Source organism: Periophthalmus magnuspinnatus, chromosome 20 (assembly GCF_009829125.3).
Source record: "Periophthalmus magnuspinnatus isolate fPerMag1 chromosome 20, fPerMag1.2.pri, whole genome shotgun sequence".
NCBI lineage: Eukaryota > Metazoa > Chordata > Actinopteri > Gobiiformes > Gobiidae > Periophthalmus > Periophthalmus magnuspinnatus.
In genome coordinates this window covers 25,947,540-25,972,338 of record NC_047145.1, presented here as the reverse complement: position 1 = coordinate 25,972,338, position 24,799 = coordinate 25,947,540, and the positions used below count along the sequence as shown (strand labels likewise).

The 24,799-nt window shown below is 44.4% G+C and overlaps 1 protein-coding gene across 1 annotated transcript in view; it reads left to right on the top strand.

Annotated features, from left to right (window-relative positions):
* LOC117388434 (cadherin-6-like) overlaps positions 1-21,126 on the top strand; it is a 151,328-nt gene extending 130,202 nt beyond the window's left edge. Inside the window, exons 9-13 of the mRNA XM_033985978.2 lie at positions 1,402-1,538; positions 4,033-4,154; positions 13,210-13,327; positions 14,675-14,926; positions 20,167-21,126. Of these exons, the coding sequence (XP_033841869.1) occupies positions 1,402-1,538; positions 4,033-4,154; positions 13,210-13,327; positions 14,675-14,926; positions 20,167-20,672 (1,135 nt within the window). The 3' untranslated portion in view covers positions 20,673-21,126. The remainder of the gene's footprint in view (positions 1-1,401; positions 1,539-4,032; positions 4,155-13,209; positions 13,328-14,674; positions 14,927-20,166) is intronic.
* The last annotated feature ends 3,673 nt before the right edge of the window (positions 21,127-24,799 follow it).

Genomic DNA, 24,799 nt, shown 5'->3' with positions numbered 1-24,799 from the left:
CAGCTTCCTCCCATGTCTCTGTTTGGCCTTCCTCAGCTTCACCTTCATTGGTAAATTCTACCTAATTGGTAAATTCCTTGGTAAAATAAGTATTTGGTCACCTACAAACAGTCAAAATTTCTGTCTCTCCTCAAAATGAGCACAAGAACGGTGAGCAAAAATCCCAGAACCACACAGGGGGACCTAGTGAATGACCTGCAGAGAGCTGGGATCAAAGTAACAAAGGCTACCATCAGTAACACACTATGCCGTCAGGGACTCAAATCCTGCAGTGCCAGATGTGTCCCCCTGCTTAAGCCAGGACATGTCCAGGCCTGTCTGAGGTTTCCTAGAGAGCATTTGGATGATCCAGCAGAGGATTGGGAGAATGTCATATGAATGCTGAGTTGCATCCAAAGAATACCATACCTACTGTGAAGCATGAGGGTGGAAACATCATGCTTTAGAGCTGTTTTTCTGCAAAGGGAGCAGGATGACTGATCCATGTAATGGAAAGAATGAATGGGGCCATTTATCGTGAGATTTTGAGTGAAAATGTCCTTCCATCAGCAAGGGAATTGAAGATGAAACGTGGTCTTTCAGCATGACAATGATGCTAAACACTCCACCTGGGCAACGAAGGATTGGCTTCGTAAGAAGCATTTCAAGGTCCCGGAGTGCCCTAGCCAGTCTCCAGATCTCAACCTCATAGAAAATCTTTGGAGGGAGTTGAAAGTCCGTGTTGCCCAGCAACAGCCCAAAACATCACTGCTCTGCACTGATCTGCAGGAGGAATGGGCCAAACTACCAGTCACAGTGTGGGAAAACCTTGTGGAGACTTACAGAAAACGTTCTCTGTCATTGCCAACAAAGGGTATATAACACAGTGCTGAGATGAACTTTTGTTATTGACCAAATACTTATTTTCTAGCATAATTTGCAAATACATTTAAAAAAATCAGACAATCTGATTTTCTGGATTTTTATTTTCTTATTCTGTCTCTCATAGTTGAAGTGAACCTATGATGAAAATTACAGGCCTGTCTCATCTTTTTAAGTTGGAGAACTTGAACAATTGGTGGCTGACTAAATCCTTTTTTTCCCCACTGTATGCAGTATAACTTGGTATAATTTATAGATATAATTGCCTCTAGCAGAATATTCCTGATCTCCACATCTCCATGGAGACAGGTAGTGTACTTTTAAGTGACGACAATTTGCACAGAAAGTTGAATTTGACTAAACTGTTGTTGTGTACTTAGGCAAGGCACTCTCACTCGCTTTTGCTATAATGATGTTTGTGGTGATCATGGTGGACCCAATCCTTTTATTAAGTTGTTTCACACCAAAACTTTCCAAACACAGGCACCATCTATACATCTTGTGTTTAAATGATGTCTAAAGTTTTTTTGTGTTTCTCAGGTATTCGATCGACCGGCGCACGGACATGGACCGAGTGTTTAATGTGTACGCAGGAAACGGTTCCATCTTTACCCTGAGAGAACTGGACCGCGAGGAGAACGCCTGGCACAACATCAGTATCATCGCCACCGAGTTTAGTAAGTCACAAAATACTTCTACTGACAATACTATAGACTATACTATTGTCAAATAATACTGACAAAAACTACTGACAAATACTATAGACAATACTACTGACAAATACTATTTACAATACTACTGTCAAATACTGCTGACAAATACTACTGTCAAATACTGCTGACAATGCTACTGACAAATACTACATACAATGCTACTGACGAATTCTACTGACAATACCACTGACAAATACTGCTGACAAATACTACTGACAATACCACTGACAAATACTGCTGACAAATACTACTGACAAATACCACTGACAAATACTGCTGACAAATACTGCTGACAAATACTACTGACAAATACCACTGACAAATACCGCTGACAAATACTGCTGACAAATACTACTGACAAATACCACTGACAAATACCACTGACAAATACCACTGACAAATACTACTGACAAATACTGCTGACAACTACTGCTGACAATGCTACTGACAAATACTACTTACAATGCTACTGACGAATACTACTGACAATACCACTGACAAATACCGCTGACAAATACTACTGACAAATACCACTGACAAATACTGCTGACAAATACTGCTGACAAATACTACTGACAAATACCACTGACAAATACTGCTGACAAATACTACTGACTTCTCTCTTGGGCCCGAAACCTCTTTACAGTTCTCTGCAATGCTCCATCCACAAGCCTACGTAACAAATCCGTCCACGCAACAATTCTTCCTAACTATACAAAACCATGATACAAAACTGTACACAGCAACTTGACAAACCGGATGTGATGTGTAGTAGTTTGTGCAGTAGTTTCATTAGCACGCTGCACGCTGTTGTGATAGCGCTCTGAAGGGGGAGTTGTTTATATAGCATATATTGTATATATAGCTAATAGAGCATTTTCAAAACAATAAAAGGTAACACGGTGATCTAAATATGTTATGTGTTAGGTGTTAATAACGCTCCTCTCTAAATAATGCAGTATTCTTGGTATATTTGTGTTAAAAGTGTTTTCATGTCAGTAGCTCTAATGTCTCACCATATGTTTGTGCATCTGTCCCCCATGAGTCACTGCTGAATGTAAACACATGACTCATCATCCTGACACATTCATTTTATTATTGTAGTATTATCATTATTATCATTATGAGAAAGCCTCTCTACAGCAGTAATCACATTTGTAATAGGATGGAGATGTAACTCAGACAAGTGCTTCTCAAACTATGGCACGCGAGCTCCTTCAGGTGGTGCCGGGACAGCTCTTCAGTTTTTGGGTTTGACTCGTTTAAAGTTCATTTTAGCCACACTAGTCCTCCTTTGGATCATTTCTTGTTTAAAACTGCAGTGGGAATGATGTCCACTTTTAGTCTCAGTTTAGTCCTTGATTAGACCTGGAATAGTCCTGTTATACACCTGGTTTAGTCCTAGAATAGACCTGGAATAGTCCTGTTATAGACCTGGTTTAGTCATGAAAGTAGATCTGTTATAGATCTGGTTTAGTCCTGGATTAGACCTGGTTTAGTCCTAGATTTGACCTGGTATAGTCCTGTTATACACCCGGTTTAGTCCTAGATTAGACCTGGACTAGTCCTGTAACAGATCTGGTTTAGTCCTAGATTGGACTTGGATTAGTCCTATTATAGACCTGGTTTAGTCATGGATTAGACCTGGAATAGTCCTGTTATAGACCTGGTTTATTCATGAATTAGACCTGTTATAGATCTCATTTAGTCCTGGATTAGACCTGGTTTAGTCCTAGATTAGACCTGGAATACTTCTATTATAAACCTGGTTTAGTCCCAGATTAGACCTGGAATAGTGTTGTTATAGACCTGGTTTAGATCTGATGGTACTTTAAAGGCCAGCAGTCTTTTGTGTTCATGTTGGGATAGGGTTAATCAGATACAAATGCTTTAACAATAGAGGACTGTTGCCATAGTAATAACGACTCTCACCAGTGTTAATCTGAATGATCAGTGCCTCTGTTTGTTTTCACACACACTAATTACACAGGTCCAAGTGATATTAACCTTGACTCGTCTGCTTCAAGGGTTAACTAACTGAAACTCTCTCTTCCTCTCTCTTTCTGTCCTCCCTCCCTATCTTTCTTTCGTCCCCCTTCCCTCTTTCCTCCTCTCTCTTCTGCCTCACTCACCTCTCCCATTTTTCTCTCTCTCCGCTCTCCTTCACTCTTTCCATCTCCCCCACCCATTTTTCCCTCTCTTTTTCTTTTTCCTCTCTGTTCCACCACTTCTCTTTTCTCTCTCTCCTTTCTTATCTTCCTTTCTCTGACCTTGTCTTTCTTCACATTTCCTCTCCTCTTCTCTTCCTTCCCTTTGTCTCCCTATCTTTTTGCCTCTCTACTACCTCCATTTTTTCTCTTTCCCTATCTCCACCTCCTCTCTTCTCCGTCACTCTCCTCATTCTGTCTCGTTCCTCCTATCCTCTTCCCCATCTCCACTCCTCCGTTTCTCTCCCCAGACAACCCTCGCCTGGTCAGCCGTGTGCCCGTCTACATCCGAATCCTCGATGTCAACGACAACCCTCCCACCTTTGCCGCCAACTACGAGACGTTTGTGTGCGAGAACGCTAAAGCTAACCAGGTACAGAGAACGCTAAAGCTAATCAGGTACAACAACGCTAAAGCTAACCAGGTACAGAGAACGCTAAAGCTAATCAGGTACAACAACGCTAAAGCTAACCAGGTACAGAGAACGCTAAAGCTAACCAGGTACAACAACGCTAAAGCTAACCAGGTACAGAGAACGCTAAAGCTAACCAGGTACAACAACGCTAAAGCTAATCAGGTACAGAGAACGCTAAAGCTAATCAGGTACAACAACGCTAAAGCTAACCAGGTACAGAGAACGCTAAAGCTAATTAGGTACAACAACGCTAATGCTAACCAGGTACAGAGAACACTAAAACTAATCAGGTACAATGATGCTAAGGCTAATAAGGTACAAAGAATGCTAAAGCTGATCAGGTACAAAGAACGCTAAAGCTAATCAGGTACAGAAACACTAATGCTAATCAAATGCAAAGAACACTAAAGGTAATCAGGTACAAAGAACGCTAAAGCTGATTAAGTACAAAGAACACTAAAGCAAACCAGGTACAAGGAATGCTAAAGCTAACCAGGTACAGAGAATACCAAAGAATACCAAAATCAGGTACGAGAATGGTGAAGCTAATCAGGTACAAAGGATACTAAAGTTAGTCAGGTACAAAAACACTAAAACTCACCAGGTACAGGAAAGGTTGAAGCGGAGGAATATGAGGAATGCTAAAGCTAATCAGGTATGAGGAACGCTAAAGCTAATCAGGTATAAGGAATGCTAAAGCTAATCAGGTATGAGAAATGCTAAAGCTAATCAGGTATAAGGAACGCTAAAGCTAATCAGGTACAGAGAATGCTAAAGCTAACAAGGTACAAAGAACGCTAAAGTTAATCACATAAAAATAACTTTAAAATGAATCAAGTTTGATTAGTAACCTTAACCGATTTTTTTTTTTTTTTTTTTTAAGTGAATGCCCAAATACTTTGGCATAATGGCTGAAGTTGCTATAGTAACTGTATTTTGGATAGCTTTTAGATATTTGTTTGATCAAATTTACCCTTTGAAACTGTTTCACTGATGAATACTTTTCAGTTTGCAAAGAAATGTGTATTTGAACTGTTAATAAATATTAGAAAACAGAGCAGAACAAAGTCTGACTTCATAAGTAAAACAGCTAACTTTGATGATTCTGCTGAAATATCATTGTTTCTGTTTCGAAGAATAAACTCTGCAAACTTGTCTCACTTTTATATGAATACATTTAAGCTGACACACACTCAACAAACAGTTAAACCAGTTCAGTTAAAAAGGTGCTAAATCGGGCAATGACAACGAGGAACGCTAAAGCTAATCAGGTACGAGGAACGCTAAAGCTAATGAGGTAAAGCTAATTAGGAACAAACAAGTGTCGCTATGGTTTCAGAGGGCCCAAGTGTCACCATGGTTTCAGACGGCCCAAGTGTCGCCATGGTTTCAGCAGGCCTGGGATTATAATGGGCTCAGTAATTATCAGGTGTACACTGCTGCACATTAGAAGGAAAAGGTTTAGTGAGGTTGCTTAGTGATAGGGTTGTTCAAATAAATAAATCCCCACATAATGATCAATACATAAACATTTGAACAGGTATCAAAAAAGATACCAGTTTTTAAAAGATTGAAATAACATTAAGTTAAAGGTGCACTATGTAACTTTTCTGGTGTAGGGTCACATGCTTGTGTCTATGGAGATGTTATTGCTTTGCCTGGAATATTACAAAGCATGGCATTAAACATAACTATCTTGCATTTAGTCAGTTACATGTGTTTTCATTGCTAGAAGAAATACAAAGAGTGGGCTCGCCTCTCCACAGACTGGACCTATAACTTGGTTTGGCTGTCTTCATGTAGATAGACATAGACATATTGACAGTAAATACGAATAGAAAAGGGCGACAGTGACTCAGTTGGTAGGATGTTTGTCCACTGATCAGAAGGTTAGCAGTTTGAATCCAGCTCTCGACTTAAACATCATCGGTCAGATCCACACCACAGGTTGGCAGTAAAATTCCAGCTCCCAGGTGAATACTGTCGTTATGTTTTTGAGCAAAACACTTACCCCCCTCACCCTCAGTGTCTGTGTACACTGGTGTATGAATGTGTGTGTAAATGTGTGAGTGGTTCCTTGATGTAAAACACTTTGAGCCTCGAAGGTGGAAAAGCGCTATATAAAAATGTGACCATTTACCATTTGCCATATAAAATGCATTGTCTTGGAAGAAATGCTAATACATTATATTTAAAAGTTGCTCATGATTTAATTGAATACATTTTATAAATACAAGTTTTATCATTAATTATAGCCATGGTTATGCAAATGACAGAGACCTTACTGCACATGTTGGCTTAAAAGGGCATCTCTATATATAATATCAAGTAATAGCCAAAGTATTAGTCCACTCTGAAGTAAAACTCTTCTAATAGAAATGCTGCATTAGACTCTGTGGGGATAATCTTATTTATATTAAGTGTAAATTAATGAATGCGACGGTTTAAGCCGCTACATAAAGTATAGGCCACCTCACTTCAGTAAAATATGGCATTGTTAGATAAAGGCAAGCTTATTTGTATTGCACAATTTGTACACAAAGTAATTCAAAGTGCTTTACAGAATAAGAAAGACATTAAAATCACAATACAACAAATCAAAACATAAATAATCATCATAAAATTAACATTAAAAGAGAAGAGGCAGAATAAAACCCTTTCAGTCATATGTACAGATAAACAGAACAGCAGATTGTTTCAGGTTTTAGCTGCATAAAACTGAAACGCTGATTCTATTCTCTGAGCCACAGGAGCCAGTGCAGAGACCTGAGCACAGGACTTATGTGCTCGTACTTCCTGGTTCTAGTCAGGACCCGAGCAGCAGCGTTCTGGATGTACTGCAGTTGTTTTAACACACATTTGTAGAGGCCAGTGAGCAGGACATTACAGTAGTCTAACCTACTGGAGACAAATGCATGGATAAGTCTAAGTCAGGCTTTGACAGTATACCTTTGATTTTTGCAATGTCTCTTTTTTTTAGCCTGATCTGAAGGTTTTAGAGAGAGAGCTTGGAGGTGACTGCTGACACTTTCTCTATGTTTCTGTGGGCCAAAGATGATGACTTCAGTCTTGTCTGAGTTTAACAGAAGAAAGTTGTTTTGCATCCACACACTGATCTGTTGGATGCAGTGGCAGAGTGAATCCACTGGTCCATATTCACCTGCTGCAGTGAAACATAGATCTGAGTGTCATCTGCAGAGTTGTGGTAGGACACATTATTGCTGTGTATTAACTGGCCTAACGGCAGCATGTAGAGATTGAACAACAGGGGTCCCAGAATTGACCCCTGGGGCACCCCACAGGTCAGGGACATTTTATCTGAGACACATCTCAACAAACTACTCCCTGTTTTCTAGATAGGACTTGAACCAGTTTATTGTAGAACCAGAGATGCCCACCCAGTCCTCTAGTCTCTGTAAGAGGATCCTATAATCGGGGGTAAAGTGTTTGTCAAGTTGCTGTGTACAGTTTTGTATCATGTTTTTGAATATTTATGGAGAATTGTTGTATGGGAGCTTGGGTGGCATAGGCTTGTGGCTGGAGCCTTGTACAGAATCTTACTGCTAAGCATAAAGAGGTCCCAGGAAAGATTATTAAAACATGCATGGATGACATCTAAAAGGTCCTCAAACATGTTTTTGTGAACAATGTTATAACATTGTAGAAAGCTTAAAAAAATGCCCCCTTTTTAAGTATCCATCCATCCATTTTCTTCCGCTTATCCGGGTCCGGGTCGCGGGGGCAGCAGTCTAAGCAGGGACTCCCAGACTTCCCTCACCCCGGACACGTCCTCCAGCTCCTCCGGTGGGACCCCAAGGCGTTCCCAGGCCAGCCGAGAGACATAGTCCCTCCAGCATGTCCTGGGTCTTCCACGAGGCCTTTTCCCGGTGGGACATGCCCAGAACACCTCCCTAGGGAGGCGTCCAGGAGGCATCCTGAGCAGATGCCCGAGCCACCTCAGCTGGTTCCCCTCAACGTGTAGGAGCAGCGGCTCTACTCCGAGCTCCTCCCGTGTGACCGAGCTCCTCACCCTATCCCTAAGGGTGCGCCCGGCCACTCTGCGGAGGAAGCCCATTTCAGCCGCTTGTATCCGCGACCTTGTCCTTTCGGTCATTACCTAGAGCTCATGACCATAGGTGAGGGTAGGAACGTAGATTGACCGGTAAATCGAGAGCTTCGCCTTCCGGCTCAGCTCCTTCTTTACCACAACGGACCGATACAGCGACCGCATCACTGCAGACGCTGCACCGATCCGCCTGTCAATCTCCCGCTCCATTCTTCCCTCACTCGTGAACAAGACCCCGAGATACTTGAACTCCTCCACTTGGGGCAGAGACTCACCACCCACCCGGAGAGAGCAAACCACCTTTTTCCGGTTGAGAACTAAGGCCTCGGATTTGGAGGAGCTGATTCTCATCCCAGCCGCTTCACACTCGGCTGCAAACCGCCCCAGTGCCTGCTGCAGGTCCTGGCTCGAAGAAGCCATCAGGACAACATCATCTGCAAACAGCAGAGATGAGATCCTGTGGTTCCCAAACCAGGCCCCCTCCGGCCCCTGGCTGCGCCTAGAAATTCTGTCCATAAATATAATGAACAGAACCGGTGACAAAGGGTAGCCCTGGCGGAGTCCAACATGCACCGGGAACAGGTCTGACTTACTGCCAGCAATGCGAACACAGCTCCTGCTCTGGTCATACAGGGACCGGACAGCCCTTAGCAAAGAGCCCCGGACCCCATACTCCCAGAGCACCCCCCAAAGGACACCACGAGGGACACGGTCGAATGCCTTCTCCAGATCCACAAAACACATGTGGACTGGTTGGGCAAACTCCCATGAGCCCTCGAGGACCCGATGGAGAGTATAGAGCTGGTCCAGTGTTCCACGACCAGGACGAAAACCACACTGCTCCTCCTGAATCCGAGGTTCGACTATCGGTCGGATTCTCCTCTCCAGTACCCTGGAATAGAACTTACCGGGAAGGTTGAGGAGTGTGATTCCCCTGTAATTGGAACACACCCTCCAGTCCCCCTTCTTATACAGAGGGACCACCACCCCGGTCTGCCATTCCACAGGTACTGTCCCCGACCGCCACGCGATGTTGCAGAGACGTGTCAGCCAAGACAGCCCCACAACATCCAGAGACTTGAGGTACTCAGGACGGATCTCGTCCGCCCCCGGGGCCTTGCCACCGAGGAGCTTGCCAACCACCTCAGTGACTTCAGCCAGGGTGATGGACGAGTCCGCCTCTGGGTCCCCAGTTTCTGCTTCCTCCTCGGAAGACGTGACAGTGGGATTGAGGAGATCCTCAAAGTATTCCTTCCACCGCCCGACAACATCCCCAGTCGAGGTCAGCAGCTCTCCACCCGCACTGTAAACAGTGTTGGTGAAGCACTGCTTCCCCCTCCTAAGGCGTCGGACGGTTTGCCAGAATCTCTTTGAGGCCGTCCGATCTAAAAGGTCCTCAAACATGTTTTTGTGAACAATGTTATAACATTGTAGAAAGCTTAAAAAAATGCATATTTGTATAATACCCCCTTTTTAAGTAGAACTTGTTAATTAATAAAGTTTCTTGATAATGTCATCTGGCTTTACATAACAGAACTATTAATTAAATCAGAACACATGGAAGGGATTATACATGAAACGCTCGTGAACACTGCACCAAAGACAAGACTCAAATGTGCCACTAATTTAGTTATTACAGATAAGTCCAGTCAAATGTAACTGAAAAAACATAATATATAAATGAAATTGTTTCCAAAGTTATGTCAAAACATTAAAGATATACTATGTAACTTTTCTGATGGATAGTTTTCCTCCATGGAGATTATTATATTTATTGCTTAACTAGACAACTAGGTTATGCCAAGTTTCAGGTCAAATAATAGCAAGATAGGTTTAATGTCATACTGTGGAACATTCCAGGTAAAGAAATAACAGCTCCACGGAGACAAGCAGGTGGTAGACCCTCATTAGAAAAGTTACTCAGTGCAGCTTTAAGCATTTTAGCTGTTTTCTTGCTACTACTCCACATTAAAGGTCCTACAGTGCACAAAATGTATTTAGCTTTAAGCGATGTTAAAATCTGTCACCTGGACAAAACGTTTGGCTGCTCGTCCAAGCCGCTTCTTCAGTTCTGGTCAGATTACTGCTGGACACTGCCTTTTATCTGTCTGAAGGGAGGAGCTAACTACACTGAAACTCCTAAACAACAGCTGTTTACAGTCTCAGTGTAGTTATCTCTCCCTTCAGACACATATAAGGCACTGTCCACCAGTAACACATTTTATTTTTCTTTTGCCATGGATCAGACCTGGACAACTGGTGGATTACACACATATATCTTTTTAAGCCATGTTATAATTAAGGATGCACCACTTGAGCTTTTTCTGTTCCAATATTGTGGACACTATGGCTTTAATTAATGGACCAAAATGGGATATTGGCTTAACCGATATCTTGGAACCAATATCTAATAATAATATCGTATCAGTGCATCCCTAGTTATAATACTCTTACCTCCTCAAAAACAACCTGGAATTGTGTTTTTTTTAATTATTATTATTAGTCTGTCTACATCTCTAAAGCTTAAAATGCTCTGTTCCACCTTGTGATGTCATGAAGTGGTAGTTTTCAAGTCAACAGCTCCTTTTACCTTTAGTTCAGTAGAGATTGACAATTCCAGGACTGAAATGATCCACATGATTCTAGTGAAGGTGTGTGGAGTTTAAAAATACAGCGGAGCACTTCCTGTATTACCACATGATGACATCACAAGGTGGAACAGAGTGTTTTCTGTTTGAGAGAAGAACTCAGCATAAATATGCAGGGTTTTTGTGTTAAACATGTGTGAATGAAACAACACACAACTCCAGGTTTGTTTGTGATGACGAAACATTAGAACAGATCAGAAACAGGGTGATGTGGCCCTTTAAAGGAAAGCACATTATGAAACAGAGCATGGATTCACTTTCAGCGACTTTTGGCCAAACTATTTAAAAATCTCTATAGACTCTGAATGCTCTGCTAAATGCTCCTTTTTATCTTTTTATTAAATTTTAATATTTTTGAAGTAATGTCGCCTCTTTGAAAAGCTGCCCATTTCTAAAGCCATAACTCCAAATGAGAACGACCTCCAAAATATAAAAGTCCCACAGATCACAAATGAACTGTTCACATTTCATCTACAAAGTTCACTGTAAAATATGAGTCCATTTCACCCGAGTATGACAGAAGCATTTGCTCCAACGAACACTCCACTGAACGGCTCTTAAACTGAGGGAGGACACTATGAGGACTGTGTGATACATGTGTCTGTGCAAATACCTTCCCTGGGCTCTTTACTATGAAGGCACAACTGTTCCAAAAAGTTTGAACGCATAAATGTTGATTTGTACACTGGCAAATGCATTTTTTTTTACACTTACAGATTTCGTTTTATGCTTACAAATATCGTTTTACGCTTACAAATTCGTAATTTTACACATACAAATCAAAGGTATACAGTCAAATCCATGCATTTGTCTCTAGTAGGTTAGACTACTGTAACGTCCTGCTCACTGGCCTCTCCAAACGAGCCTTAAGACAGCTGCAGTACATCCAGAACACTGCTGCTCGGGTCCGGACTAGAACCAGGAAGTACTTCCCACATGTGTCCTGTGCTCAGGTCTCTGGCTCCTGTGGCTCAGAGAATACTTTAAAGCAGCTCTGTGTGAACAAGTCTCTCCATGGACCAGCACCAAATTACATCTCCCACATGTTAGAGCCACATGAACCATCTCACACTCTATGGAGTTCAGGGACAGGCCTCCTGCTGGTGCCCAGAGTCAGGACTAAACATGGGGAATCAGTGTTTAAATTTTATGCACCTAAAACCTGGAGCAGTCTTCCTGAAGATGTGAGACAGGCCTCGACTTTGACAATGTCTTTCTTATTCTGTAAAGCTTTTTGAATTACTTTGGGTACGAATTGTGTTATACAAATAAACTTGCCTTACAAATTGTCTCTGAAAACTGTGCTTTCACGAGTTTTGCGACATTCGTTGGGCTGAGTTCGTTTCAAAAAGATTTGCAAGCGCAGTGGCTGAACTGGTTTATATACAGTAAAGGAGCTAACCCGAATTCAGACAGTACGTCACCTTTATGTGACATTATGATGTGCATTATTCACCTTTTAATAAGTTTATACCAAGGTAAATTGTGTTGACAAAGCCAGTGTGGCTACAAAAGTGTGAAGATTTTCAGAAAATAACATGTTAGCATTAGCTAGTGCCTTATGCTAGCAGACATTTAACAAATCAACATTTACAACTCCAAACTTTTTGGAACAGGAAAAGAGGAGGAGATGGAGAGGTTGAGGAGGCTGCTAGTTCTGCTGCAGAGGAGGAGAGGCATAGCTAAAATGTCAATCTTAAAGGTGTACAATGTCATTTTTCTGGTGGAGAGTATATGCCATCTGCTTAAATGTTGCACAGTACAGCTTTAAACTGAGTGTTCATGTTTATTTAATACAGGTACTTTTACTGTTCAAAAACACCTTAAAAACATGCATTTTATTGTGAGCAGATTTGCATCTCCACAGAGCTAGCCTATAACTGGGCCCTGAGAGGTCATCTGCTTGTCTCTGTGGAGATAGATAAGTTCAATCTCATACTGTGGAATATTCCAGGTAAAGCGATAACTCAATAAGCGGTATCTCCATGGAGACAAGCAAGTAGTCTGCCCTTCAGGTTACACAGTGCAATATTAATCATACCTGTAACTTATTTACAAGTGTCACTTTTACAGTGTGGGTAAAAATAGGAGGGAAAGTGCATTTATATGATTTTCTTGAGACGTGATTGGTTAGGAGGCAATGGTAGTTGGCTGTGATTGGCTGACAGTGAGGAGGGAGGGACAGGATTTAATTATATTCCCATCTCTACTGGTCTTTCTGGACTAAATAAATAACCATACCATAGTAGTAGCAGTAGTAGTAGTAGTAGTAGCAATAATATTTTGTGTTTTGTTCCAGCGCATTCAGACGATCAGTGCCACAGATCCAGATGAGCCTCTGGGAGGACATCGCTTCTTTTTCAGTTTGGCCCAAGAGGCAGCGGGAAAGGCCAACTTCTCTGTGAGAGATAACAAAGGTAAAATACACACAGAAACACACACACGCGCGCCTTGTCTCCTGATACAGTGTCTTATGCTTAACTGCTTATTATTTTACACAAAACTGCTAAACCATATCAAATGTAAATCTCTTAATTTTATCTTCTTTTTACCTGAACCAGAGTGCGGTGGAACAACTGCTCATTTTTTAAAATCTAGATAGTTCAACTTAAAGTTTCACTATGTCACATTCTCGCTGGATGATCTGTCACTTGCTCGTCTCCATGGAGATGTTATCATTTTGTCTTGGATGTTCCACAGTATGGCAGCAGCATGTTTAATGCCATATTGTGGAACATTCAAGGCAAAGAAAGAACATGATCATGGACAAGCTGGTGATGGCCCACCACAAAGGTTCTGTTGATCATTTGTTGTGACATCATGCTGCAGGGTTTTGCATGTATGTCCATGGCAGAATGTTCAGCAGTTACCTTAGTGACACAATCCACACATTAGCAATGGTACGGTATGCTTTTATTTGGACAGGGACAGTGCACAACATTACACACCTTAAAAAACAGGAAAGATGTCTGGTGCCAAGTTATAGCAAAAACACTCATTTCCACCTGTCGTCCCTGGACAGACTGATGTTAAGTAAGAGGAACAGTTTGGTGTAGGTGGATCAAGTAAACATATGGTACATACATCTAATACAACACATCTAAAAATATTCAGTTCAGTTTTTTTCTCTCTTTTACACATTCACTAATGGGTGCAAATTGGCTTTGATATTAGCCATATCTTTGTCACATGTGCAAACTTCTGAAAACTTGTGCATGTTATAATTTCATTTGGCAAACTGTTCTACTGACTTATAGCAACAATAGAGAAAGACGATTTTGGGAAATCAGCCTGATATGTTTTAAGATCATCTGAAAACTCAAGAAAACAATACAAAATTGATTTAAACAGTACATTTCCAGAAGCATTCATGATTCTGTTTAGGAGTTTGATTCTCAACAAAAAAGGTGAGAGTGACAAACTGACAAACTGTTGGCTAATGCTAACTAGCTTGTTACTGTAATGGGATTTGAGAGGGACTTGTTTAACAGCACAAATCAGCTCACCTGTTGCAGCTCCAGCTAAATCACTTCTTTCTGGTCAGATTGTGTTAGAATAAAGCTCAGATTAAAGTCTAATTTGAGGAACATCTTCAGACAGAGCAGTGCCTACAGTTAACTTCAACCCTCAGGGATAGTTGATGACATCCGCTGCCAAGTATCAATAGTGCACATTTATGTTTAAGTCACACTAAATTGAATTGAGTTTTAAAAATGAATTTAAAGAGCCACAATGATGTGTAAATTGATCTCCCTCCTCCACAGATAACACCGCTTGGATCCTTACGCGCAGAAACAGTTACAACAGCCTTCAGATGAGCGTGTACTATGTTCCCGTGGTGATATCGGACGGAGACTTCCCCATGCAGAGCAGCACGAGCACGCTCACAGTCAAAGTGTGCACATGCGACCGAGAGGGGAACATGAAACTGTGCAACGCGGAGGCCATGACGGCTCGAGCGGGTCTGAGCACCGGGGCTCTGGTGGCCATCCTGCTGTGTGTCATCATACTGCTGAGTGAGTCACACACACATGAGAAACACAAGTCTGGATGTAGTGTAGAGAGGTCATGGGACTAATTATGAATATAAATGAACAGCTTTAACCTTTCCTATTTTCCTCCTTTTAAAATACCTCATTGTCAGTACAAAAAAATATGTAGAAAATACTACAAAAAAACCCAAAAAACTTGACTTGACCGTTTAGGAAGCATAGTCAGCGGTAGTAGAACCTCTCTGTACATGGTTAAATAATCGTTTTGTTGACACCTGGACTTCAACCTGAGCTTAAAGATGCATTATGTAACTTTTCTGGTGGGAGGTTATCCACCTGCTGTGTCGATGCTTTGTCTGGAATGTACCACAGTATGGCATTAAATGTCTATCTTGCATTTATTGAATTACACATGTTGTAAACAGTGGTGTAATAATATATGAGAAACAACACAGATCTGACCTATAACTTCCGGCTGAATCGCTTTGCCTCCATGGCAATATATGAGTTCAAAGCCATATTATGAAATACAGGAACAAAACAATAACAGTTTTATAGTCACATGTTTTTCTGGGGCGGGTGCAAAGAGATCCAGTCGAAGGCGGGGACCTCGACGACCGGATCTCCGGACATGGAGACTAGTTCTGGGGACGTGGAACGTCACCCCACTGGGGGGGAAGGAGCCGGAGCTTGTGCGGGAGGTTGAGCGTTACCGGCTAGATATAGTCGGCCTCACCTCCACGCACAGCTCGGGCTCTGGAACCCAACTTCTTGAGAGGGGTTGGACTCTCCATTTCTCTGGCGTTGCCCGCGGGGAGCAGCGGCGAGCTGGTGTGGGCTTGCTCATTGCCCCACAGCTCAGCCGCTGCGTGTTGGGGTTCACTCCGGTGAACGAGAGGGTCGCGTCCCTGCGCCTTCGGGTCGGGTCACTGTTGTGTCGGCCTACGGGCCAAACAGCAGTTTAGAGTACCCGGCCTTCTTGGAGTCCCTGGGAGGGGTACTAGACAGTGCACCAACCGGGGACTCCGTTGTTCTCCTGGGGGACTTCAACGCCCATGTGGGTAACGACAGTGACACTTGGAGGGGCGTGATTGGGGAGGAACAGCCTCTCCGATCTGAACCCGAGCGGTGTTTTGTTATTGAACTTCTGTGCTAGTCACAGTTTGTCCATAACAAACACCATGTTCGAGCACAAGGGTGTCCATCGGTGCACATGGCACCAGGACACTCTAGGTCGGAGGTCGATGATCGACTTTGTTGTCATGCCATCTGACCTCCGACCGCGTGTCTTGGACACTCGGGTGAAGAGAGGGGCTGAGCTGTCAACTGATCACCACCTGGTGGTGAGTTGGATCCGCTGGCGGAGGAGGAAGCCGGACAGACCTGGCAGACCCAAGCGCATTGTGAGGGTCTGCTGGGAACGTCTGGCGGAGCCCTCTGTCAGGGGGGTCTTCAACTCCCACCTCCGGGAGAGCTTCTCCCTGATTCCGGGGGAGGTTGGAGACATGGACTCCGAGTGGGCCATGTTCTCCACCTCTATTGTCGATGCGGCTGCTCGTAGCTGTGGTCGTAAGGTCTGTGGTGCTTGTCGCGGCGGCAATCCCCGAACCCGGTGGTGGACACCGGAAGTAAGGGATGCCGTCAAGCTGAAGAAGGAGTCCTATCGAGCCTTGTTGGCTCGTGGGACTCCTGAGGCAGCTGATGAGTACCGGCGGGCCAAGCGTGCCGCGGCTCGGGCAGTCACGGAGGCAAAAACTCGGGGTTGGGAGGAGTTCGGAGAGGCCATGGAGAAGGACTATCGGACGGCCTCAAAGAGATTCTGATTCAAACCGTCCGACGCCTCAAGAGGGGGAAGCAGTGCTTCACCAACACTGTTTACAGTGCGGGTGGAGAGCTGCTGACCTCGACTGGGGATGTTGTCGGGCGGTGGAAGGAATACTTTGAGGATCTCCTCAATCCCACTGTCACGTCTTCCGAGGAGGAAGCAGAAACTGGGGACCCAGAGGCGGACTCGTCCATCACCCTGGCTGAAGTCACTGAGGTGGTTGGCAAGCTCCTCGGTGGCAAGGCTCCAGGGGCGGACGAGATCCGTCCTGAGTACCTCAAGTCTCTGGATGTTGTGGGGCTGTCTTGGCTGACACGTCTCTGCAACATCGCGTGGCGGTCGGGGACAGTACCTGTGGAATGGCAGACCGGGGTGGTGGTCCCTCTGTATAAGAAGGGGGACCGGAGGGTGTGTTCCAATTACAGGGGAATCACACTCCTCAGCCTTCCCGGTAAGGTCTATTCCAGGGTACTGGAGAGGAGAATCCGACCGATAGTCAAACCTCGGATTCAGGAGGAGCAGTGTGGTTTTCGTCCTGGTCGTGGAACACTGGACCAGCTCTATACTCTTCATCGGGTCCTCGAGGGCTCATGGGAGTATGCCCAACCAGTCCACATGTGTTTTGTGGATCTGGAGAAGGCATTCGACCGTGTCCCTCGTGGTGCCCTTTAGGGGGTGCTCTGGGAGTATGGGGTCCGGGGCTCTTTGCTAAGAGCTGTCCGGTCCCTGTATGACCGGAGCAGGAGCTGTGTTCGCATTGCCGGCAGTAAGTCAGACCTGTTCCCGGTGCATGTTGGACTCCGCCAGGGCTTCCCTTTGTCACCGGTTCTGTTCATTATATTTATGGACAGAATTTCTAGGCGCAGCCAGGGGCTGGAGGGGGCCTGGTTTGGGAACCACAGGATTTCATCTCTGCTGTTTGCAGATGATGTTGTCCTGATGGCTTCTTCGAGCCAGGACCTGCAGCAGGCACTGGGGCGGTTTGCAGCCGAGTGTGAAGTGGCTGGGGTGAGAATCAGCTCCTCCAAATCCAAGGCCATGGTTCTCGACCGGAAAAAGGTGGTTTGCTCTCTCCGGGTGGGTGGTGAGTCTCTGCCCCAAGTGGAGGAGTTCAAGTATCTCGGGGTCTTGTTCACGAGTGAGGGAAGGATGGAGCGGGAGATTGACAGGCGGATCGGTGCAGCGTCTGCAGTGATGCGGTCGCTGTATCGGTCCGTTGTGGTAAAGAAGGAGCTGAGCCGGAAGGCGAAGCTCTCGATTTACCAGTCAATCTACGTTCCTACCCTCACCTATGGTCATGAGCTCTGGGTAATGACCGAAAGGACAAGGTCGTGGATACAAGCGGCTGAAATGGGCTTCTTCCGCAGAGTGGCCGGGCGCACCCTTAGGGATAGGGTGAGGAGCTCGGTCACACGGGAGGAGCTCGGAGTAGAGCCGCTGCTCCTACACGTCGAGAGGAACCAGTTGAGGTGGCTCGGGCATCTGCTCAGGATGCCTCCTGGACGCCTCCCTAGGGAGGTGTTCTGGGCATGTCCCACCGGGAGGAGGCCCCGGGGAAGACCCAGGACACGCTGGAGGGACTATGTCTCTCGGCTGGCTGGGAACACCTTGGGGTCCCACCGGAGGAGCTGGAGGACGTGTCCGGGGTGAGGGAAGTCTGGGAGTCCCTGCTTAGACTGCTGCCCCCGCGACCCGGCTCCGGATAAGCGGAAGAAAATGGATGGATGGATGGATGTTTTTCTAACATGTTTTTCTCTCTGTAATATAGAGGCACTCATATCTGTTTAAAGTGCACAGCCTGTATCAGAGGAGGTCCTGTTTGGTGCAGCAGGTGTGGAGGGTCTGGTGGGTGCAGCAGGTGGGGCAGGTGCAGCAGGTGCAGCAGGTGGGGCAGGTGCAGCAGGTGTGGAGGGTCTGGCTGGTGCAGCAGGTGGGGCAGGTGCAGCAGGTGTGGAGGGTCTGGCTGGTGCGGCAGGTGCAGCAGGTGTGGAGGGTCTGGCTGGTGCGGCAGGTGCAGCAGGTGTGGAGGGTCTGGCGGGTGCAGCAGGTGCAGCAGGTGCTGTATCAATGTCAGGTGTTTGAGTTTGTGTTTCACTTTAATCAGATTGTTGTCTTCCTGTTGGCGGATCATTCAGGCTCAGACCAAAGCACAGGACTTAATGTGATCACCGCTACAAACTTACACCACATTAGAGAGAGGAAGAGGAGGAGAGGAGGAAGGGAGGAGGGAAGGAGAGGGGGAGGAGAGGAGGAGAGAAGAGAGGAGGAGGAGAGGAGGGGGGGAGAGAGGAGGAAAGAGGGAATGAGACTGGGGGAGAGAGAGGTATAAAAAGGGAGAGGGGAAGAGAGATAGGAGGGAAAAGAGGAGGGTGGGGGAGAGAGGGGAAGAGAGGGAGGAGGGAAAAGAGGAGGGAGGAGGAGAGAGGGAGGAGGGAAAAGAGGACGGGGGACAGAGGGAGGGAGAGAATAAGAGAGAGAGGGAGGGAGAGGAGAAAATAGAGGAGAAGGGGAAGGGAGAGAGACAGAGGGGAGAGAAGTAGAGGGAGAGAGGGTGAGGCCAAGAGGGAGGGAAAGAGGAGGGGGTAGGACAGAGGATAGCGATAAAGGAAAGGAGAGGAGGGTGAGAGAGTGAATGAGGGAGAAGAGGAGGAGAGCGGGAGGGGAGAGAGGGAGAGGAGGTTGAAGAGGTAGGGAATGAGGGGAGGGGGGGAAAGAGAACAGAAGAGAGAGGAAAGGGAGACAAAAAGAGAAAGAGAGCGGATAAGGAGACAGGGAAAGAGAGGGGTGAGGGAGCGAAGCGAAGGGATGGAGAAGGGGAGGACATCATCCTGCACATTTACTATGGGCCAAACCTTAGCCTCAGTGCTGCCTCCTGTCTGTCTGTTTGTGTGAGACGTTCAGGGACTGGTGCGTGACTTTGTAAACCGCAGCGCTCTGATGGAGACATTATGTATTCTACTCCAAGTGGTGAAATGTAAATCAGATACTACAACAGCTACGATACAGAGGAGGGGCAGTGCATATATGGTACAGAGGAGGGACAGTGCATGTATGGTACAGAGGAGGGATGGATAATATTTAGGTAGAAGGATGAAGGAGGCCTAGAGGAAGACCACAGAGTAATAGGGTCAGATGAAGCACAGGATGTAGAGGAAGAGGTCAGATGGAGCAGAGGAGGGGTCAGATGGAGCAGAGGACCTTGACCTTTGAGGATTAGATGATGCAGAGGATGCAGAGGAGGGGTCAGATGGTGGAGAGGAGGGGGTCAGATGGTGCAGAGGATGCAGAGGAGGCGGTCAGATGTTACAGAGGAGGGGGTCAGATGGTGGAGAGGAGGGGGTGAGATGGTGCAGAGGATTGGGCCAAATGGGGCAGAGGAGGGGGTTGTATGTTCTGTCTAATATTGTAATTGATTTAAATGTTCTTATGGTTTTGGCAGTGATCGTTGTGCTTTTCGCTGCGTTGAGGAGACAGAGGAAGAAGGAACCTCTAATAATCTCCAAAGAGGATGTGCGTGACAACGTCGTGAGCTACAATGACGAGGGTGGAGGAGAGGAGGACACCCAGGCTTTCGACATCGGAACGCTGCGAAACCCGGAAGCTATCGAGGACAACAAGCAACGGCGTGACATCATTCCCGAAACCTACTACAACCCCCCCGTACGACGCAGCATCCTACCCCCTCCTCGTGACAACAACGGAGACGTACGGGACTTCATCAACCAACGTTTACAGGACAACGACACCGACCCAACAGCGCCCCCATATGATTCGTTAGCAACCTACGCTTATGAAGGGAACGGCTCTGTCGCAGAATCGCTTAGCTCCTTGGAATCGGTGACTACGGATGGTGATCAGGACTACAACTACTTAAGCGAATGGGGACCGAGGTTTAAGAAACTGGCTGATATGTACGGAGGAGATGATAGTGACAGGGAATCGTAACAAAAATCCTGAATATTCGTGACACTTGGCTATGGAAACGAGGAGGAAGGGAGCAGTTCTGTTTTCGAAGTGCTCTTTTGAAACGCGTCAGTGTGCGTGAGGTGGCAACGTAGACATCGTGTGTTAAATCAGTGTTATAGTTTTTTGCAAAGGACAAAGTGAAAACAAGACTCTTTTTGGGTTTATTTTGTGTAAAAACATTGGCGGACTTGAGCGTTGAACGTTGCATCTTTGTTCAATTGGATTTTTGCTCCATCGCTGCGACTGTCGGACACTGGGAAAGCGGTTTTGTAAAAGCAGACATGAATACGCCTATGTATTTTTCAGTGTTCCTGGGACTAAACTAAAGCTGCGTATCGTGAACTAGCTTGTGTCCGTACGGTTATCGACAAACACACTGTACAGTTGTTTATTTTTTAAAAGGACTTTCTATGGTTTGAATCATTCTTGTGTTTAAGCCAATTTCTTCAAAACATTACCACTTTTGATGACCGCTGTTTCCATGAAGTTTGAAGTTAACAGAAGTTGGGTTAGTGGTGATTGTGTTTGGTTAGTACTAGCTCGGTTAAAATAGTAAATACTTGTTGATTTGACCCCTTACTAGGAGGTGAGAGACAGGATAACCACTCTGCCACAGTCCAATCTGACTGGGACTAGCTCATGCTATGGATCGCTTACCATGTTTCTACCCGAGCTTAGCCTAGTGATTCACAATCACCATGTTAAAACCCTACCTCGAAATCTCCACTCATTTTGATAGTTTGAAATCACAACTGAAACCACTTTTATTTGTATTCTTATTTTTGTGTGAGCTGGACCCAAAATACCAAACTCTTCCTTAAGAACTGAATGTCTAGCAAGTCCTGTAATAAAATAAAGTGTTATTTTGAGGCTGCACTAATAAAAAGTGACCAACATTATGTCTGTTGAGGCTGAGAGGAGGACACTGGGGCCAAGAGGAGGACACTGGGGCCGAGAGGAGGACACTGGGGCCGAGAGGAGGACACTGGGGGAGGACACTGGGGCTGAGAGACACATGTGTAATCCAACATCCCTTAAAAATTTACTGTGTGGATTTGATGACACTGTTGTGAATTCTATTACTGATTTTGATTTTATTTGACAGAATGGGCCATTTTATGTGAGTCCAGACTGAAAAGCAAAGTGTCTGTGAAGCTTTGGAACATTATGGTAAATCAATCGATTGAGTTATTCAAAATTTTAATATAATGTGAAATTTAGCAGGTTTTCTTCTTAAACTAGTTCACTTTAAACAGTTGACCATATGCTTTCAGAGCATCCTAATTATTCACCATGATGAGTTTATAAGCACGTTTCACAACTTTCAGAGACCAGAGCGTTTTGCAGTCACAGTAAAGATAACAAACATTAGTATGCTTACGCCGCACTTCCTTTTTCACTGACAATAAAACACTAGAAGCACACAGGTTATACAGTATATCTGTACAGGGATAGGACACATTTTACTGAATTACATGAAAAAGATCAACCTTTAAAATGATGCTAAAACACATCATGAAGCTATTGGTCCCAGTGTTCTCCTCTGCACCTCCTGTCCTGTACTCCGTCTGGTCTGTCTGGCCTCTCTTGCTTTAGCCTTTAGCCTGTTAGCGGGTTACTTAGCAGGTTGCTTAGCCTTGATTTCCTGTGGGAGGGGAGCGTTCCTGTGCAGATGTTTATAAGAGCACATTGACCTTTGAGTTAAACCCAGAGAGGAAAGACCAGGGCTGGAGAAGGTCACGGTTTATCCTGTAGGAGACTAAGAGATTAACAATGGGCAATTTAAGTTCAACAAACAAAACAACAGCCTATCTACAGCTACATGATACAGGATTAGACCGCAGAGCTAATATTATTAATGTGACTGATAGACAATGTAACAGGACTATTCACCTGTAAGCACGACCCGTTCATCAGTCAGCTCCGAGCATACTGCGTGCAAACTAACATTTCAAATATATTGCTAAATAAACTAGCTACCAGCTGTCAAAAGCTAACATTGACGATATCCAGTTAGCTTAAAAAAGCTAGCACACATAAAGGTTTTATGTTGCCATTCTCTGCTAAATAGATCTGATGGTAATGCACACAAGTTGCAGGTTAATAAAGAGTATTTTTTAAGTGCCTTCTTGAAATAAAAAACACATTATTTTACTAAGACAGAAAACATTCAAACTGAGGGAGCCACTGAAACAGAAACTTACATCATTCTTACAAAGAGGAAGGGCCATGGTAATGATTTAGGCAAAATATCAAACTGCGACTTAATGCTTTTCGGACTGAAACATTCACTTAAAAGTGCTGTACTTAAAACCTTTAAGTCTTAAAAACATGAAAAACATAAAAAGTAATTCATTTTAACCTTATAGTGGCGGATGCTATCAGTTGTGGACTTTCCATTACCGTAACTCCGCAAACAATTGTGCTCTCATGTAAATTCAAATGGCATCTCAAAGCAAAGGCGTGGGGCTCTTTAAATAGTTTACCATCATTACGGTAATCTGCTTAAGTTGTCCCTCGAAGATGACCAATCAGAGCGCAGGTGCCACGGAATTTTCCCAGTCAGTTATTCGATGTGTCAAAGGAAAAATATGGATGGATATGTCAAATATAGATAGTTGTGTGAAAAAATGCAGTACATTCTGATACTTCCTTTAACATGATTTTTATGGCAGAAAAAAAAAAAAAGTCTAGGCGAGCTATACTGGTCTATGATGTGCTCAGTCATTAAAGGGTTAAACAGTTTGCAGTGGTCCAAAGTTATTCCTCACCTTATGCATTCAGAGCATCATAATTATTCACCACGATGAGTTTATAAGCACTTTTACTGTCAGACCAGAGCTGAGTTTTGCCTTCACTGTAACTCTAACAAAAACTTGTATACTAACCACACAAGACAAACTTTGCTAAAATACAAAGCAAAAATCTGGTACATGCCCTGTTAATCCAAACAAACATATGTATTTGAATAGGGTTTGTAGAGGGGTGTAAAATGACAAAGCTGCTCGTTTACACGTGAGAGCACATGGAGACACATTCAAATCTGGAGTTCAGTACAATGGAGCATTAGTCAGTCTTAGGTCTATAACAGGAAACCCAAGCATGCACATGGTCTGTGTTATCCCCCATTCAAACTCAGAGGTGAGTCCAGTACATTGTCTATCAGTGAATTTAGACGACACTTTGAATATGACACGACTCATTTGTCTATTCTCACACTGTGCAGGGGCCCGGAGCTTTCAATAGACTCATTTGTTTATCCCGCAGTGACCACATCCTTGTACTGCCGTCGCTGGCTTTACAGGCACATTCAAAATCTAATCACAATCTCATTTCAAGGCTGCAGTCGACTAAACAAATGTCCTGCTAATGGGTTAGTCCGCTAAAAAGGGGCGTGGCAAAAGAACTGCCCCCAGACTGCACTCACAAGACTACACCTGCAGGGGGAGTTCATGCAAAAACTACTACTTATGCAGAGACAATGTATTTACCATATTTTCCAGACTGTAAGTCAAAAAATGTATAATACAGTGGCCCCTCATTTACCCGCAAAAGGAGAAATCCGTGAAGTAGTCAGCTTTATTTTTTCAATTATTATATATGTTTTGCAGCTGTAAAATCCCTCACCACACACTTTATACACTTTTCTCAGACAGGCATTAACATTTTCTCACTTGTTTAATTAATTAATAGTGACTCGTGTATTTCATAATTCCTCTGATCACGCCTGTTCGTCCTGGTGCTCCACTGTAGTGTCGATCCAACATTTATGTAAATTTGAACACATTCTGTACTGTACAGGAGACATGGAGGAGATTGAGTGACAATGGTCTACAGTCCCTTAGCCAATCAGGACGCAGAACACAATACACCTTCATACACTGTAAAAAAAAACAAAAACAAAAAAACATGTAAAATTGCACACAAAAAAATCAGCGAAACAGCGAGACCACGAAGCTGAACCCCAAGATAGCGAGGGACAACTTTAATGAAGAAAAGACACAGTTGTCAGTTTGTCAGTGTGACCGTAATGGAGATGTGAAATTATATACTCAGATGCGACTTATATTCCAGTCACATTTGTCACATCTGAGTATAAGTCGCAA